The sequence below is a fragment of the Hemicordylus capensis genome, chromosome 1 (assembly GCF_027244095.1).
Source record: "Hemicordylus capensis ecotype Gifberg chromosome 1, rHemCap1.1.pri, whole genome shotgun sequence".
Taxonomy (NCBI): Eukaryota; Metazoa; Chordata; class Lepidosauria; order Squamata; family Cordylidae; genus Hemicordylus; species Hemicordylus capensis.
In genome coordinates this window covers 386616861-386634307 of record NC_069657.1, presented here as the reverse complement: position 1 = coordinate 386634307, position 17447 = coordinate 386616861, and the positions used below count along the sequence as shown (strand labels likewise).

The following is a 17447-nucleotide window of genomic DNA, read 5'->3' as shown; positions in this document are numbered from 1 at the left end:
TCTTTGTTCAAAGCCTACCCCCTCACTCCTCCATCCTGCCCCCCCTGCCCCTGGCATTGAAAAAGGTAGAGGTATTCCATAAATTATCCATCTGCAGGTGGGAATCAAAAGACAACAAGCTAGCAAGGAAAAGAAGCATGCATTCCATATCCAAGTGGGCTGCTGAACACTGAGCACGTCATTAGGTATTTGCCCTGCCTAGGGAAAATAGTGTACTACCCACAAATAGTAGTTTTTACACCTTGGCTCACCACTTCATTTAAACTATGTACATACTTTCAATTAAGAAATGTTTTTCTTCTACTCAGTGTAAATTGAGTCCACACTCACACTGAGTCCATACTCACAAGGGCTCAGGGCTATTTTGAATTCCAGGACAAACCCCATATAAAGATGTAGCAATCAAAGGCTTGTATCTGGGCAGATGCAAAGTGCTTGCATGCCACTGAATCACCACAACCAGATGATACTTGTATAGGATGAGGAGATCAGAACTAGCTTTCAAAAGAGCCCTTTTTCTGTGGGCTTTGAGAAGGAGAAAGGGTAGGGAGTTGGAAAAAGCCCAGAAAGCAAGGGAAAGGGCCTAAGAGTGTCGAGATCCGCACTTGTTTTAAGGCAATGAGAAATCTCAGTTCACAGGCATTTCAAAAGACCCATCTACACTAGAAACTGTATTGCACCAGCTGTTTCATTTTGCTCGTTGCTTTTCATGCATTTCTCTCTAGGTTTCATTAACTGTGCTCTTTGATGGTACCTGTGTCCGTAGGAAGTCTAGCTCTTCTGTCAGCATCTGCCTCTCCTTGTATAATTGGTTCTGTTTGTTGAGCAACTCCACCAGCTGCTGGGCAGTGGTCTGGCAATGCTTGTCAAGCTGGTGCAACCTGGAGAGAATACAAACAGTGGGATTGCTTGGGTGGCTTTGTTGCAAGGATGCAGCTGTAGGAGCACACGCTCCCTATGACCCTGGAGAGGAGGGAATGTGCACAGCCTGGCCTTTGGGTAGTGCTTTCTTCCACTATAGAGATGTATTCTCAAGTCGTTACAGATTTAAATTAAAAGCTTTATCTAAAAGCACTCACACCATAACTTTGCCATTAAGTAGTATCACTATGGGAAGATTACCCCATGCCAGAAGTATTACCAGGCAGCCAACCACATGAAAGATAAAAGGTCTTGTTGCAGCTCCCACCATCGCCTATCTTTAGCCACTGTGGTGGAGGATGATGGGAGTTGTTGTCCAGTTACTCAAGACTAAAAGATACAATTAAGATACTACAAATCCCATGTCTTCTGGCTTTACTATTAGAGAGACCACCTGGAAAGCTTTGCACATGCAAGTGTGTATTTAGGTGTGATCCTAGCCAACTTATTAATGTAGGCCGTCATTCAGAGCTCAGACTTGTACCATTAACAATTTGTCATCCTAATTAGATTAAAGACATAGGGCTGGGTCTAAAAGGTTCCCTCATAATCAAAGTTGCTTGATTAGATCAGAATAAACAATCAAATAAAAGGTTGCAGCAACCCAACCGGCTCCCAAATGCAGCATTTCCCTGGGCACGCGGCAGTTGTATCTGGGTGAGCAATGCTATCAAATGCACTGGCCTGGCCTGGCCTCCCTCCCCAAGTGCTTGTACCATACCCAACCTGAGAGAGGTAGTGAAAATCATTGGTGAAATCAGGCATGGCTGTCCATAGCAGGGTGAGGGGCTGGGGGTGATTCAGCATGTGCGGGGCCTCCTTAACATTTCAAATGATTACAGAACCATACTGACTGATGACATATGGGGACCTTTCTCACAATCCGTGAGAAAGGGCTTGAAGGGGCAGGGGAGGAAGCCTCGAAAAGCTTACCATCCCTCACAGGCAATCCTCACTCTTGGTCTGGGCAGTGTGGAGGGTTGTGAGCTGGGATGTGCCAACCCAGGTCCGGGAAGTCTCATAATGCAGCGCAGCCGGGAGCCACACAGTTTTGCCCTGGCTGCAAGAAGCTGGAGCTGGCAGATAATCAAAACAGGGCCAAGGGAGTGCTAGCTCCCTTAACCCTGCTTAAGAGGGTGGCTAGCTTGGCGGGTTTACCATCAAAACGCCACTCGGATCGGGCATGAATGAATGAATGAATGGATTGTGGTTCTCACATGTGGACAAGACCAGGCTTGGCTTCATTATTCCGGTCTGCCTGTGTGTGAAAACAGCCGCATAGTGTAAGTGAGCTTGTTTTAAGACTGTAAGCTCCTTTGGAGCAGATAATCATTGTTTTTATAACTTTTGCTATGTAAACCACTTTGAGATTTTTACAGGGCCATTTGCACAAGTGCATACAAACTGCTAAGAGTCATCTTAAGCCTATCAGAACAGTAAGCCTTTAATTTATAGTAAGCCTACTAATAAACAGGTAGGAAGGAACAGTCATTAGTGGTGTGCACGGAACCAATGACTGCCCGTGTGAAGGTTGGGGGGATAGCTTTAAGGACTGGCGAGGGTGCTCTTAACCCCACCCCCCTGCGCCATGTTTCCCCCACTGGAGCTGTGTCTAAAAACGGTCCAGTGTACGTCAAGCCGGAAGTACTCAGAAGTGCCTGGTGTGCGTGGGTACGTTGCGACGTGCACCCACGCACTGGGCAATTCCAGGTACTTCCGGTCTGACATACACCAGGGCAGCAAGGAGATATGCTGCCGCCCCACAGTGCCGTTTTTAGACACAGCGCTGGCAGGAGAAATTAAAGTTAAATATCACTTTACTTTTTTTTTTTCTGAACCTGATCCTCTTCCACAACCAACTGCTCCTAAGGAAGCGCCAGCAGTCTTGCAAAAGTGCTTAAAGTAGCATGCCTGCACTTGGGGAGCACTGCTGACACGATGACCTTGCGTCGTGTTCCTGAAGGTACTTTACGTATCTGCCCTCCTGCACTCTTGAGCAAGACCACCAATGCTTCCTTAAGAGCTTGCAGTAACACCGGCAGCTCAGAACCGCCTGCGTTATGCTGCAGAACATGTCAGCCACTGATATTACAGGACACAAAATTAACCCTAAACATTCATATATAAGAGGGAGTACATATATGTAAGGATATCTCTTTGCCCCTCGATTTGCTAGAAATGTGTTGAGTTTTGTGAATGGTGATCAGAACGGAAGTGCTAAGTCCAGAAGAAACCAGACTTTTGTATTATGCATTGTTCCCGTACCATTAGAGTATGTATGCAATGGCTTCTACTGTACCCTGCATTGCTGAATGTGCCATAGCAGTGAGATTGAATTACAGAAACCGGCAGCAGCTAAATCACCAAATCCAATAGCCCCACTGCACTTACTGGCACACATCTTAATTAGGTTTTAATATAAGTAATCTGATAACGACTCCTGGCTGGCCAGAGCTGAACTGTCAGCACTGAAAGCTTTGTTATTTAGCTGCTCTTCCCGTATATGGTGGCAGCCTCCCTCCTGACCCTTGTCAAAGAACCCCATCTGCTGGTTACCACGGTAACTGAAGGCAACCAATTGAGCTGAACAGAAAGACTCAGCATAAAGTCTGCAGCCAAAAGGAATTCTGCAAAAAGACAATAAATCACTTTGGAAAATAGAGTCTATACCCTGATATTAGGTCTGGAGAGTAATACAACTGCGCAACTCTGCAGGCTACAAACACAACAGTGAATCAGGTAAGCGGCAATAATACGTTTCTTTGAAGTGTTGAAGGTGGTTTGAGTATAAGATTGGTGTTTCTGTGTACATTAATCTCTCAGTCATCTCTGGTAAACAGGTTTTTGTAAGTTTGGAAAAGCCAAAAGCCTGTTTGACCAGAGGCAATCGTGAGATAAAAGAAAGATGCACGCAAAATAGGAAGCAAGGCCTCTCTGAGACTCCTTGCCGTTCTGTTCAACAACAAAAACTTTCAACTCTCTTCTTGTGTGTCTGCAGTCCCATAAATTTATTTTCATTTATTTTTTATTTAGCACATTTGTATAGTGCCCTAAATTCACATCTCTGGGCAGTTCACAACAAAATAAGGTAAATGAAAGCATTAAAAAACAGCTTGTAAAAAACCAGAATTCTGCAATTCTTGTAGAACTGTATTTGTCTCTTGGGCCAAGTCAGGAAGGCAGCCATTCCCCAAAGTAATTCCTTTTGGAAAGTCTGTTGGGTGTACAGTCAGGGGAGATGCCTTAGGGACAGCCCAGTGTACATTTTCACATGGCCATGATGCCAGTTTAGGGTCACACCCACAAGTGTTGTGCCCCTGGATGCAAAGATCTCTCTGTCCAGCCCTTGACCCCAGAAAAAGGATAGCAAGACCAGTGTTCCCTCTTACAGGGATCCCCAGATGTTGGCAAAAGCCATTACAGCTGGGGATTCTGGGAGTTGTAGTCAACAACATCTGGGAATCCCTGTTAGAGGGAACACTGGGCAAGACCCAGTCATCCACCCACAAATTAAGTCAGAGTGTGTCTCATAGAGCATGTCAACATTCCAGTTAGGTCTACAGCACTACAAGCCTTGCTAGGCAGGTACCCTCTTAAGGATACGGGCAAAGTTCTGCAGAATTCCCAGAACCTCTACCAGAGTGCAGGGGACCCCAATGACACTAGAAAGCTCTATGCTGAAATAATGTTGAACAAAATACATGGATGCTATTCTCTACCACCTCCCCTATTATCTTATTCTCCTAATTTTAACCTTTTCACCTTCTTAACTTGCTTTTTCCCTCTTATCTTTCCACCTGATAACATTAACAACTTGCAATCTATTATTGTGGTGGTTGTGGCAAGACAGCATGGAAAAACTGCAGATTAACATTTCCAAGGGCTCTCTGTTTTCAGGCCTGTTTTTGAATAAATTTCAAATGGGAGGGTGGGAGGAGGGAGACAGCCTTCCTGATCTCAGGTTTGCCCTGAGCGGGAGACAGGAGGTCAGGAAACTCTTGTCACCAGCTCCCACATAGACCAATACTGGCCTGCTAGGACTGTTGGCGCAGCCCTTTCTACAACAGAAGTCTTCACTCACCCTTTGCACACAAAAAAAGGAAGGGAAGTACATGAGTCTGAGGTTCATTAAAATTTGTTTTTGTAAAGACCATCTATGGTTTGCTTCTGTGTGTGAACTGGGCCTAAGGCATCACACCATGATCTTTTTTTACAATAGGCAGAGAAACACACCAGTGCTTTTGCAAGGCTCCCCAAAGCACCCAGAGTTGCTCTGGAGGTGAGCTGCTCCATGCCTGCCATTATTCCCAATGGAAGTTGGGAATGCTTCCATTGCAGCCGTGATTGTGCACTACTCAGTGGAGCAGCCTGCCTCCACAGCAGCAGCGCTGCTTCAAAGTTCATGGCTTTGAAGAGCCTCACAGCAGGACGGGTGCCTTCCTCTCCCATCAGTGTTTCTCTGCACAATATGTAAGCAACTGATCTCTATAGGAAAACATGGGCTACTGTAATGCATGAAGCACAACATATTTGGCACTGCAAGTTCATGATGGAAAGCCAAGGCATGCAGAAGCAGCCCAGCTCAAGAACACAGGGGTATAGCTAGGGGAGAGGGGGCCCATGTTTACCCCTCTTCATGGTGGCCCCCTAGAGTAAGGGAGATAATGAAGAAAATATGGAGGGGTGGAGCTGATGGGCCCTCAGGCCCGGGTTCATTGAACCCATCCGCTCAATTATAGCTACACCCTTTTCAAGAAAACATAGCACAAAACAGACGTGTGCTCAACTTCACACTTTTTAATAAACTGCACAACTGTTACACAAAAATATATGAAGTCCTAGTTCAATATATGAAGTTGCTCACAGTGAGAAGGAGGGGAATCCATCCCAGTTGCCTGATAACACGTCCGGTTTGTGTGTGTGTGTCTGGCTAAGAGACCATTCACACAAACACGTTCTTCATTTGATAACTAGCATGTGCTGATGTGTATGTGTAAATGAGCTATCAGAAGTTAAACAGAGAACAGGAGAGTTCTCTTCAGACATCATGCTTCTGTTTTTCAATAAAACCACGTAAATCAAGCTGCTAATTATCAAGCAATACACAGTACATGCATGTTGGAAACAGCCCTGTCTTGGCATGCTAAGGCAGCCCAATGCACAGTTCAGAGTCAGTGGAAGCAAACTGATTTAATCTTTCTTAAGTACATGGAAGTGAGCTGCAATCCAGTCCACACTTACTTGAAAGTAAGCCCAGTTGTTGTGTGGGGGGGACTTATTTCTGAGTGGACAGGCCTAGAATCGGGCTGTATATCAATTGAAATCCAAGCACTATGATTTAATTAAGCTGTGGGCTAGTCAGAAGTCTCTCCAATATTCATATTTATGCAAACTCTCCCACACAAAATAAAAAAAAAAGAATTTCTTCTGTATAGTCCTTTCTCCTCTCCTTTTTAGTTTCAGGGACATTTACACTTCAAAAAACTACATAGCTCTTACAGGTGATATCTGACAATTTCCTCTTATAAACCAAGCCAATTCCAAAATAAAAAAGAAATCCCACCACATTTAGATACTGAGATTCTTTGAACATTGTAGTTAAAGGCAATATTTAATATGGCAAATATGGTAATATTTGCTATTTTCTATACCTATCAATTTATCTGCATGGTGCTTTCCCAATAAACTAATCTTTAGTTATCGCTGGTAACAGAATTGAAATGCCAGTTCCTAGAGTTTCATTTCACCAAGAAATTGAACTAGAAGGGGGTAGAACAAAGAGATGGCGCTGGGCAGACAAAAGCGAGCTCCGTGCTCAGTGACTTGCACTGAGTTCTGTGGAACAAAGTCATCAGGTTGCAGTTTTAGGACCAAGGTGAGAGGGGACAACACTTGATCCTTGCCCAGGTACTGGTCACTAGGGGCAGGTTTCATTCCCATCCCCATTTGGGGAATTTTTGTTGAAGTGAGGGTTAAGGAAGGAGTAGAGGAAGAGCAGCATTGTTTTTCTCTCCTTCCTTCTAACCCACCACACCTCAGGTGGATCCTCTGAGAGAACCAGTCCTGGGGAGAAATGGTGGATGCTTAGGCCAGAAGTGTCGAACTGCCAGACCATGGGCCAGAGCTACATTTTCCACACACACACCCCGAGCAGTTGAGCATCAACCACAGCCACTGGTATTTCCTTCCCCTCCGTCCTGCTATGCGTTGAAGTGCACAATGTTGTTCCTCACTTGCTCTGGCTGGCTGGCTGGCTGGCTGGTTCTTTCCTTTATGGATATGGAATACATATGCAGATTACTGAAGTGTAAATGAGACCCATTTCAGACTCGTGTTTGTGTGGGCTATGGAGTTTAGACTGCTTTGGTCGGCCTGATGGATGATCTCCTATTGGCTACTGACACAAGGAGTGTGACTATGCTAATCCTTTTTTAATCTCTCTGCAGCTTTCGATACCATCAACCATGGTATCCTTCTGGACCACCAGAGGGAGGTGGGATTGGATGGCACTGTTTTACAGTGGTTCCATTCCTGGCTCTTCGGTAGATTCCAGATGGTGTCACTTGGAGACTGTTGTTCTGCAAAGCAAGATCTAAGTGTGGAGTTCCACAAGGCCCCATACTGTCTCCAATGCTCTTTAACATTGCCATGAAACTGCTGGGAGAGATCATCAGGAGGTTTGGTGCAGGGTATTATCAATATGCAGATGACACCCAGATCTCCTTCTCCATGTTGACTTAATCAGGAAATGGCATATCTTACCTAAATGCCTGCCTGGGGGTGGTAATGGGCTGGATGAGGGATAACAAACTGAAGCTGAATCCAAGTAAGACGGAGATACTGACTGTGGGATGTCGTGACTTGAGAGATGGTTTAGATGTGCTTGTTCTGGATGGGTCCCCCCCCCCCGAAAGATTAGGTACGTAGCTTGGGAGTGCTTCTGGATCCAAAACTCTCCCTGGTTTCTCAGGTTGAGGCAGTGACCAGGAGTGCTTTTTATCAGCTTCGGCTGATACATCAGCTGCATCCATTTCTGGAGGTAAATTAACTTAAAAGAGTGGTACATATGCTGGGAGCTTACAGGCTTGACTACTGTAATGCACTCTATGTGGGACTGCTTTTGTACATAGTCCAGAAACTACGATTGGTAAAGAATGCAGCAGCCAGATTGGTCTCGGGGACAACCTGAAGGTAAAGTGTGCTGTCAAGTCGATTTTTACTCCTGGCACCCACAGAGCCCTGAGGTTGTCTTTGGTAGAATACAGAAGGGGTTTACCATTGCCTCCTCCTACACAGTATGAGATGATGCCTTTCAGCATCTTCCTATATAGCTGCTATCCAATATAGTGCCAGCCAGGATTCAACCCAGCAACCTTCTGCTTGTTAGTCAAGCATTTCCCTGCTGCGCCACTTAAGGTGACTTTTAAAATAACTGCACTGGCTGCCAATATGTTTCTGGATGAAATACAAAGTGCTGGTTAGGTTATTGCCTATAAAGCCCTTAATGGCTTGAGCCCAGGGTATTTAAACGAGTGCCTTATTTGTCACAAACCCTGTTACCTATCATGATCTTCTGGAGAGATCCAGTTACAGTTGCCACCAGTTTATTTGGTGGCAGCTCGGGACCAGGCTTTTTCTGTGGCTTCCCTGGGGCTTTGGAATATGCTCCCTGTTTAAATTCTCTGTTTGTTTTCAGGAAGATCCTCAAGACGCATCTGTTATCGCAGGCTTTTAACTGGAATTAATTTTAATAATTTAACAAGTTGTTTTATGAGATTGCTTTTATTGTGTTTTGTGGTTTTTGAATCTGTTTTTACTTTTTTATATTGTTTTAGATTTTGTACACCACCTATAGCTTTACATATCAAGCAGTATAAAAATATGATAAATAATAAAGACGACGATGGAGGAAGAAGATGAAGACAAAAGGCAGTGAGAGATGCTTCCCCTGCACGTATCAGAGGAGGGCTAGGGAGGGAGGAAGAGAGGAGAGGAGAGGAAGAAAAGAAGGGAGAGAGCGAGAGAGAAAGGCGGAAGAAACGCAGCATGAAGCAGGTGCAGCCCCCCAGGGGTACACTGGAATCAACTCCTGCCCAACATCCACTTGAGTTTGATACCCCTGGTTTCGGCTCTGTCTAAATGTATTCATCTAGAAATAGTGGTCAACATAATGCGCAGTGTGCCAACACCGGTGTGAACCACGCCGGGGCTGCTGCAGTCTCATAAGGTAGCCCTGACCCTGTTGAGAAGGAACAGTGGTACAAGCAATGCTGCTGCAGTTGCACTCTTTCTCTGCAATGAGAATAAGTGTGGCAGTACTGCTTGCACAACTGAACATAAGAACAGGCCTGCTGGATCAGGCCCAAGGCCTATCTAGTCCAGCACTGTTTCACACAGTGGCCCATCAGATGCCGCTGGAAGTCTACAGGCAGGAGGTGAGGGCATGCTCACTGCTCACTCTTAGCAGTGTTAAGGGCTGCCTTACGAGTCCACAGCAGCCACGGTGGAGTTGTACTGTAACCAGCATGCTGTGCATCACGTCGGCCAGCATACATTATAAGTTTAATATCAGAATCTTTTGACCCAAAGTCCCGTTTCCACTACCTTAATTTTGTTCTTTTATATGAATACGAACACCAATGTAACTTATTTATTTATTTGATTGATTTGATTTGTATACCGCCCTTCCAAAATGGCTCAGGGAAAGCCGTTTTTGTTGTTGTCTCTAAAAAAAATCTTGCATACAAATAGTACAAAGCACTTAAAGAAGCACACACTACTACAACACTTTCATGTATGAGACTTAATGCATTCCTCGTTTTGTAAAGCTTTCAGTTCCTACCACAAGCCAATCCTTTTCCACTATGAAAATTCAAGCTAAGCATTTATACTATTTAAGATAGCACTTGTGTAGTTTGACCCTAAGTATCCTTGCTCAAAAAGTAAACCTCATGATGTTCACTAAGACTTATATCCTGGTAAGTCTTTTTAGGGTTGCAGTGCTATTGTGTAAAGTAATTTACAATTTTTATTTCCTCTGTCCTCAACTTCCTGGTGGGAAAGATCATAATTATTCCATTTAAGGCAGAGGCAATAATTATGTTCCAGGTCCACAGAAGATTCAAGATTTGAACCCAAGATTAAAGTTAACCATAGATATTTGGAATATTCAAGTCTATGTGACATGTAATTATGATGAGTACCTTCATAACTAAATAAATGTTTTTCACTTGTTAATTCTTCTTCTCAAAATGGCCTTAGTATTTTTATATACAAATCTTCTCATTTGTTCTGCTTTTCCTATGTCTTCCTGTCTCTTTTTTCCTCCACATCTCTGACTGATGAGGGTTTTTACTGATTTCTAGGACAAAGCTAACCACAATAATTACTATACTAATTCAGTCCTGAGCTAGGCGGCTTGTCTGCTGCAAGCTGCCCAAGCTGAACTCTTTTCTTCAGAAACATTTTGCCTTTAAAAAGAGCCTCTCAGCATGAGCTTCATAAGAAGTGACACACAGCAGACAGTGCATGTGGTGTTTGAGCATGCTGCACAGAACGGAGAGAGAATTCTTTACTCTGTTTTGATGGCATGTGCAGAGCGTATGGGAGGCCCAAAGAGACATCAGGCATTTCAAGAAATTTAGAAATACATGTTGATAAATGTATCAGCTTCTGTTAACTTCGTCCATTTGTTGGTCACTGTCTCCATTAAAAAAAACCAATCATTCTCAAAATGTTGCTATTAAGCAACAACTGCTCCAGTCATTTTAAACATTTTTTTAATTGCAGAATTCCTTTGGATCCAATCCTGGAGCCTTAAGATGCCAAATTCTAGATGAAGACTAAAAGAACTGCTGTGATGAGCAAAACACCCCATTCCTTTATGATTTGCACAATCTGCCCTCTGGTGCAGACGCATCATAATGAGCCAAACTTTTTAAACAATTAATTTTAGGAGAATGGGGAGGGGAGATTTATACACAATAAAATTCTGTTACTAGGCAAAAGTTTAGTATTAGTTTTAGAACTGCTTCGCTTGTGTAGAGAAATGGTAGGGGGAAAATTGAGTGATTTGCACATCTGCCTCTTTGTATTTTCCATGGGAACAGGATTGCTTATTTCCTTCATGGTAAAAATAAATGAATTCAAACATTATCCAGAAGTGCGAGGAGAAGAAACACAAGTCACACAATATGTGCTTTTTGCTGCTTCTCATAAGGTTCAAAGGTATTCTACCATATGAAGTCTTCCAAGTAAATGCTATGGTGTCTATGCAAACAGCATCCACATTTTTTGTTACAGAACCACGTAATGGAATCCCATCTCTTGGTCTCACAGCACCAGAGAGCTGCCAAATGGCTGACCCAGACGCATTGACTAGCAAACATGGGAGAGATTACCAGCAGTGTAGTGGCGGAGCCAGGGAATGGAAGAACGGGTTCTTGCCCGTCCCCGGTGGCCCTGCCATACATGCACCAGTGATGCCCCTTGAGTGTGATGTCATGCACACTTGGGTGTGGCCCGATCACCGAGGGCACGAGCCCTCCTGGGCACATTCCCAGCCAGCGTTTACTGGCTGGGTGCATTTATTTTCCTTTCCCTCGCTGAAGGAAGAGAAAGGTAAATAAACGCACCCAACCAGCCAACGCTGGCTGGAAATGTGCTCAGGAGGGCTTATGCAGGCCCTCTGGAGACCAGGCCATGCCCATGTGGGAGTGATGTCACATGTGAAAGGGTCTCTGGAGGACCTGCATGATCCCTCCAGAGGTCACTCCCAGCCAGCGCTGGCTGGCTGGGTGCATTTATTTCTCTTCCTCCCCTCCAGTGAGGGAGTAAAAGGGAAATAAATGTACCCTGCCAGCCAATGCTGGCTGGGAATGAACTCTGCGGGGCTCGTGCGGCCCTTCTGTGGCTCATGGCCACGTTTTTTGAATCCATCCGCTCAATGGTGGCTCAAAACTGATATACACCTGTGGAACGCATGCACACACCTGCTTCCCCCAACCACACTGGTCCCGTCCCCAGGTGACATCAGGCTGCCCCCTCGCTAGCCCCACCCCATCCTGCCTTCCAAGCCCAGACACTGCTCTCCACATGCAAAGCAGGAGGCTGCCTGGGCTGCTGCACTATACCTTATTATCAAGCTGCTGGTGGTACAGCAGCATTCTCCAGACCCTCACTTCCACTGGGTCTCCTTACCTCCAAGTACAGGAAGGAGAGCCAGTAGGAAAGCTCAAGAAGCTGATTAGGGCTTCTCCCACTGTACTCATTGTTTACACGGAAAGCCCAAGAGTGGATGCCTGGGCTCTCTCCTTATTAAGCCAGCCATGGCGGCAGCGGCAGCTCTCTCCTGTTTCTTGCTTCAGATGTTGTTGTCTACAACTCCCAGAATTCCCGAGCAAAAGCCATTGCAGCTGGGAGTTGTGGTCAACAACATCTGGGAATCCCTGTTAGAGGGAACACTGGCTGGGAGAATGCTGCTGCTAGCATTGCCACTATCAGCTCCATAAGGAGGCCTCATGCAAAAGCCCAGGCAGCCGCCCGCTGGGCGCACAAAGAGCAGAGAGCAGCGGCCAGGCTTGGGAGGCGGCTGGGATGGGGCCAAACTAAGACAGTGGCAGTGTTGGCTCCCACCCACATATAAGGTTGCCCCGCACAGTGCAGGATGTCTCAACTTTCAGTGGGGAAATGCTCGTCCCGTTCGGGACACCCTTTCACCCACTTAAAAAAACTTAATTACAAAAAACCCCAGAAAACTTTTAAAGCTGCCACTGAGCAGTGGTGGAGTGGGATGATGGTGAAAGCTTCTTTCCCGCCTCCCAAACTACGAAGGGAATGGCTCTCTGGGGCGGGCAGTGCACCTGCGAGTGGCACATGCTGCTGCCTAAAGTAAGCCTGGACTCAGACTAGAGCACTCACCACCATGGCCGCCAGCCACTCACTGAGTCCGACTGTATGTAACTGGAGAAGGAGGGAGGGGAGGAGCCGGGAGGGAGGGCGGGTGAAAAGCTCCCTTCCTTGGCCCTGCCTGCCTCCAAATGAGGCAGATGGGCCTATGCTAGGCTTCTGCACATGCAGCCTGAAATCAGCCTGTCTGCTTCATTTGGAGGCAGGCAGGGCTGAGGAAGGGAGCTTTTCGCCCGCCCGTCCTCCTGGCTCCTCCTCTCCCTCCTTCTCCAGTTACATACAGTCGGACTCAGTGAGTGGCCAGCGGCCACGGTGGTGAGTGCTCTAGTCTGAGGCTTGCTTTAAGCAGCAGCGTGCACCTGTCGCCACTCGGCAGCATGCCGCCCACCCCAGCCAGCCCTGGCTGTTCCTGCCCCAGAAAGCCATTCCCATCATAGTTGGGAGGTGGGAGAGCTGCTCTCACCGCCGTCCCACTCTGCCGCTGCTCAGTGGCAATTTTTAAAGTTTTAAAAACTGCCCCTAGGTGGCCCTGCCCCCAGCCCCCCAGGGTGTCCCTGTCCTGATTTCGGCGAACATAGTGTTGGCAACCCTACCCACATACTAACAACTGGGGTGGGAGGCAGAGGGTGCAGGGTAGAATCTTGCACGCCCCCCCAAAGGTCCCCCCAAGTCATAGCTGAGGCAATTGCCTCACTTTGCCTCATGGGAGAGCTTCCCTTGGAGATTGCTATTATTACAGTCACACAGATTACAATTAGGATTAAAGAATTCTAGTGTTAAGAAGCTGAAAATGCACAGATAATTAAACATTTGTACAGAGAAGCAGAAAACTTCCATGCTAAAGTCACTGGTTCAAATTCCATTGCAGGCTTGACCCTGGTGAAAAGTGTTGCGAATATTAGAGCACTTTTTCTCTGGCTTCTGTCCATCAAACCAAGTGAAATTTCAGGGTTATTTCAGACACTACAGATGCCCACATACAAAATATTTACACAGTATACTTGTTGAATGGTATGCATTTATAGAAACTGCAGATTTTGCCCACGAGATACATGAAAAAGAAAGCTGATCTTTTCCAGACCACTGTTCACATGTACTCACGGGCAAAAGGTAGAAGTGTTTAATCATGTATAGGCCAATCACAAGTGGCATTAAGTATGTGTCATTGTGTACTGAAATTGGTTACCAAATAGGGCAGTGCTGGAAGAGTTCCTCAGTTAAACATTTCATAGTAAAGTTGAATGGGGGAAAACAACAGTCTTAATGTAAGCTAACATATAGCTAAAGGTGGCTGTCTTGTATTAGTGTAAACTCCAACAAGTAGATTAGGATGGATTGAAGTAGTAATGCCACTGGTACTTAACACTAGCAATTACACAGTTGCAACTGTCTTGCTGATTAACAAGGGACTTCTGTTTCAAAGGCTCTTGTATCAGCAGGTTCCATACATTATAAATCGTCTCAGAATGTTTTGTTAAAAACAGCAGCCTACATATTACACTTGAAATTGTGATTTCTATATTGCATTTGACCAGTGATTTGAAGATGATTTCCTACTGTCTGGCTTTAATAACCCTTTGAAGTAGATCAGTAGTGGAGTGGAGTGGGATTGAAGTGGGTAAACTTCAATTACACTTTCTGAATATACAGAGATAATCTATGACATTCATTCTTTGATAAAGACCCTGTGAAATGTTGACCCCGAATGCTCTCAAAATAAGACATAATCAACATCTGTTGGCTCTTTTCCACCTGAGATTGATGGCATTTCAAATGAATAGCAATAAATTACTCTTCAATTAATTGCCAAACTAAGTAATTACAAAGCAAAACTACATAAGCATGTTTATGCTTACATGTTCTTCATCTAAAATCCAGCAACTCCCATCACAGAGAAAATAAATTGCAGATTAATTACAGACCTTTTATAAAAGGTACCATGAATTCAAATAGTGAGGTCCTGATCCTTTATTAGGACAGACAAATGTCTTTGCTATGTAATCTGCTTTGCAAATGTTTTTCTTGAAAAGCACAATATAAATAACTGGCCAACATCCAGAGCAATGGACCATTTGCAGCAGGATGTTATGCTAGCTCAAAACTATTGCGCTAGCTAGTTGCACTTCTTGCACTACTGTGAGCATGCTCACACTTGCACAACAGTTTGAAACTGCAGCAGGCCTCATTTATTTTAACAGGGACATTTGTGCAACAGCACTACAACAGAACAGCAAATCCCCAGCTTAAGTGCAACTAAGCTAATTTCTTGCACTAGTGCAAATTTGCTTGCTTTGCAAGGGGTTCAATTTTCTGGATGTCAGCCTCTGTCTTTAATTCATCATTAATAAGAGATGGTTTAGATCTGCCTATTCTGGATGGGGTTACACTTCCACTAAAAGATCAGGTTCGTAGTCTGGGAGTGCTCCTGGATCCCCCATACTCTCCCTGGTTTCTCAGGCTGAGGCTGTGGCCAGGAGTGCTTTTTATCAGCTTCAGCTGATACACAAGACACATCCATTTCTGGAGATAAATGACCTTAAAATAGTGGTACATATGCTGGTAACCTCTAGGCTTGACTACTGTAATGCTCTCTATGTGGGGCTGCCTTTGTACGTAGTTCGGAAACTACAATTGGTACAGAATGCGGGAGCCAGATTGGCCTCTGGGTTTATGACATATAACCTCGATTCTAAAAGAACTGCACTGGCTGCCGATATGTTTCTGAACAAAATACAGGTTATTACCTATAAAGCCCTTAATGGCTTAGGTCCAGGGTACTTAAGAGGGTGCCTTCTCTGTCGTGAACCCTGTCACCTATTAAGATCATCTGGAGAGGTCCGGTTATGATTACCACCAATCCATTTGGTGGCAACTCGGGACCGGGCCTTCTCTGTGGCTGCCCCAGGGCTTTGGAACTCACTCCCTGCTGAAATAAGAGCATCTTCTTCTCTGTTTGTTTTTAGGAGGACCCTGAAGACGTACCTATTTTCCCAGGCCTTCAACTGATACCAAATTTTAATGCGTTTTTATCTATTATGATTTTTTATCTTTTTATGAATTTTAAATGATTTATATTTTATATTATGTTTTAATTCTGTACATTGCCTAGAGATTTTGATATTTGGTGGTACATAAATTCAATAAATAAATAAATAACATAATAAATAATATGAGCAGATTTCAGATTGCTCAGGAGCAAAGTGAGAAACATATTAAACAATACAGCAATGCCAAACTAGTGCACTTCAATGCTATTTTTTTCCATAAAAAAGAAAAATCGCACCAGCATAGCTCAGCCTACCTTCTCAAACGTGGACAGCAGCCACAACAAGACACTGATTAAACAATTAGTAAAAATCTATCAAAGTGATCAATTCTCTCAATTTCAAGGAAAGTTGATTGTAGGTGCTCTGTGAGGTTGGGAGTAAAGAAAGAGGAGGCTAAAGGGGGCAGGGGGAGCCCTAGCAGTTTACTGTGTGGTCAGAAAAAAGTTCAGAATCAAATTGTGGTGTTTCCAATACATTAAAAAGAATACATAAGTGGGGGGAAAGGAGAGAGAGAGAGAGAGGATGAAGCAGTAGGCGCCTGGGGGCCAATTGCCTCTCCAGCAGCGGCAAGGCTGTTACTAGGCTTGCAGTACCATTTGTTCCATTACACAATCTCCTGAAGCCTTTTACAGAGAGCTAAAACAACTGCCTGTACCAACACGACACATGGCTTTCCATCCCAACTCTTTGCTAATCCAGACGCTCCAACCATCTTTCTTTAAGATGCCATATGGTTGGCAGAAGCCTGTAGATCTAGCAGCACATCTGCTTGTACGTTACTTCTTCCCTCCAAGGCTCCCCCTTTTCCAAAAAAAAAAAGAGAAAAAAGGAGCAAGTAATATTGTTAGCAGTTAAAGGAGAGGAATTATTTAATCATACATATATTTGTAAAAACAAAAAGCCCAATAAATCATTGTTACAGTAGCTTGATTTGCCAAGCAACAATTTGAAACAGAGCAATAAAATAAGGGGAATGAAAAGCTACTGTCAAAAATGAGTAGTGCTTTTCATTATTCTAATTCTTGCCACTTCAGACACCAAAGCGTCACAGATTTTATTCACAAGCAGCTAATTCATGGAAGAGAAGGACAGGGTTTCATTTGTCAGGGGTAAATCAAACAAGAATCAAAGTAGGAAGCCAGAAGAAATGAAGCCATGCTTTGTTAGCAGGCAGACTGGAGGTCTATATGAGAGTAAATCCGCATGAATACACTGACACAGATTTTTGAGGTGGGGGTGGGGAGAGAAGCCCGATGAGCAAAGATTGTTGACACTGTTAAAATCCTGGTTGCACTGGCATGCATGCATCTAGGCTGCTTTCTTTTTGGAATCCAGCCGCTAGCAAGACAGACTGCAAAAAATAAATTCTACTCACAATATTTTTAGTGGCTTATGATGCTGAATATCTTGTAAAGTTTAAGACAAGCAATCTCCAAAACTAAAGGAAATGGGCAGAGGTGGAAGTATAAAACAAGGCAGGCTTGTAGAAACAAAGTTCCTGGCAGATACACTCTCAGTGTGCATTAAAGGTAAATGTGGATGTGTAGTTGTAGCTATAACTGGGACAGACAG

General features: G+C 44.5%; 2 protein-coding genes across 11 annotated transcripts in view; one reads left to right on the top strand and one right to left on the bottom strand.

Annotated features, from left to right (window-relative positions):
- Positions 1 to 17447, bottom strand: part of SDCCAG8 (SHH signaling and ciliogenesis regulator SDCCAG8) — a 231402-nt gene that overhangs the window by 14275 nt on the left and 199680 nt on the right. For 8 of the 10 annotated variants that reach the window (XM_053301744.1, XM_053301752.1, XM_053301670.1 and 5 more), the window contains one exon: positions 755 to 881. The exons of 1 other annotated variant lie outside the window; for it this stretch is intronic. In XM_053301744.1, the coding sequence (XP_053157719.1) occupies positions 755 to 881 (127 nt within the window). Of the gene's footprint in view, positions 1 to 754; positions 882 to 15841; positions 16677 to 17447 lie in introns of those variants that run through there. One more of the 10 variants, XM_053301693.1, reaches the window with a different exon arrangement.
- Positions 1 to 17447, top strand: part of AKT3 (AKT serine/threonine kinase 3) — a 357028-nt gene that overhangs the window by 335513 nt on the left and 4068 nt on the right. The window lies entirely within an intron of this gene.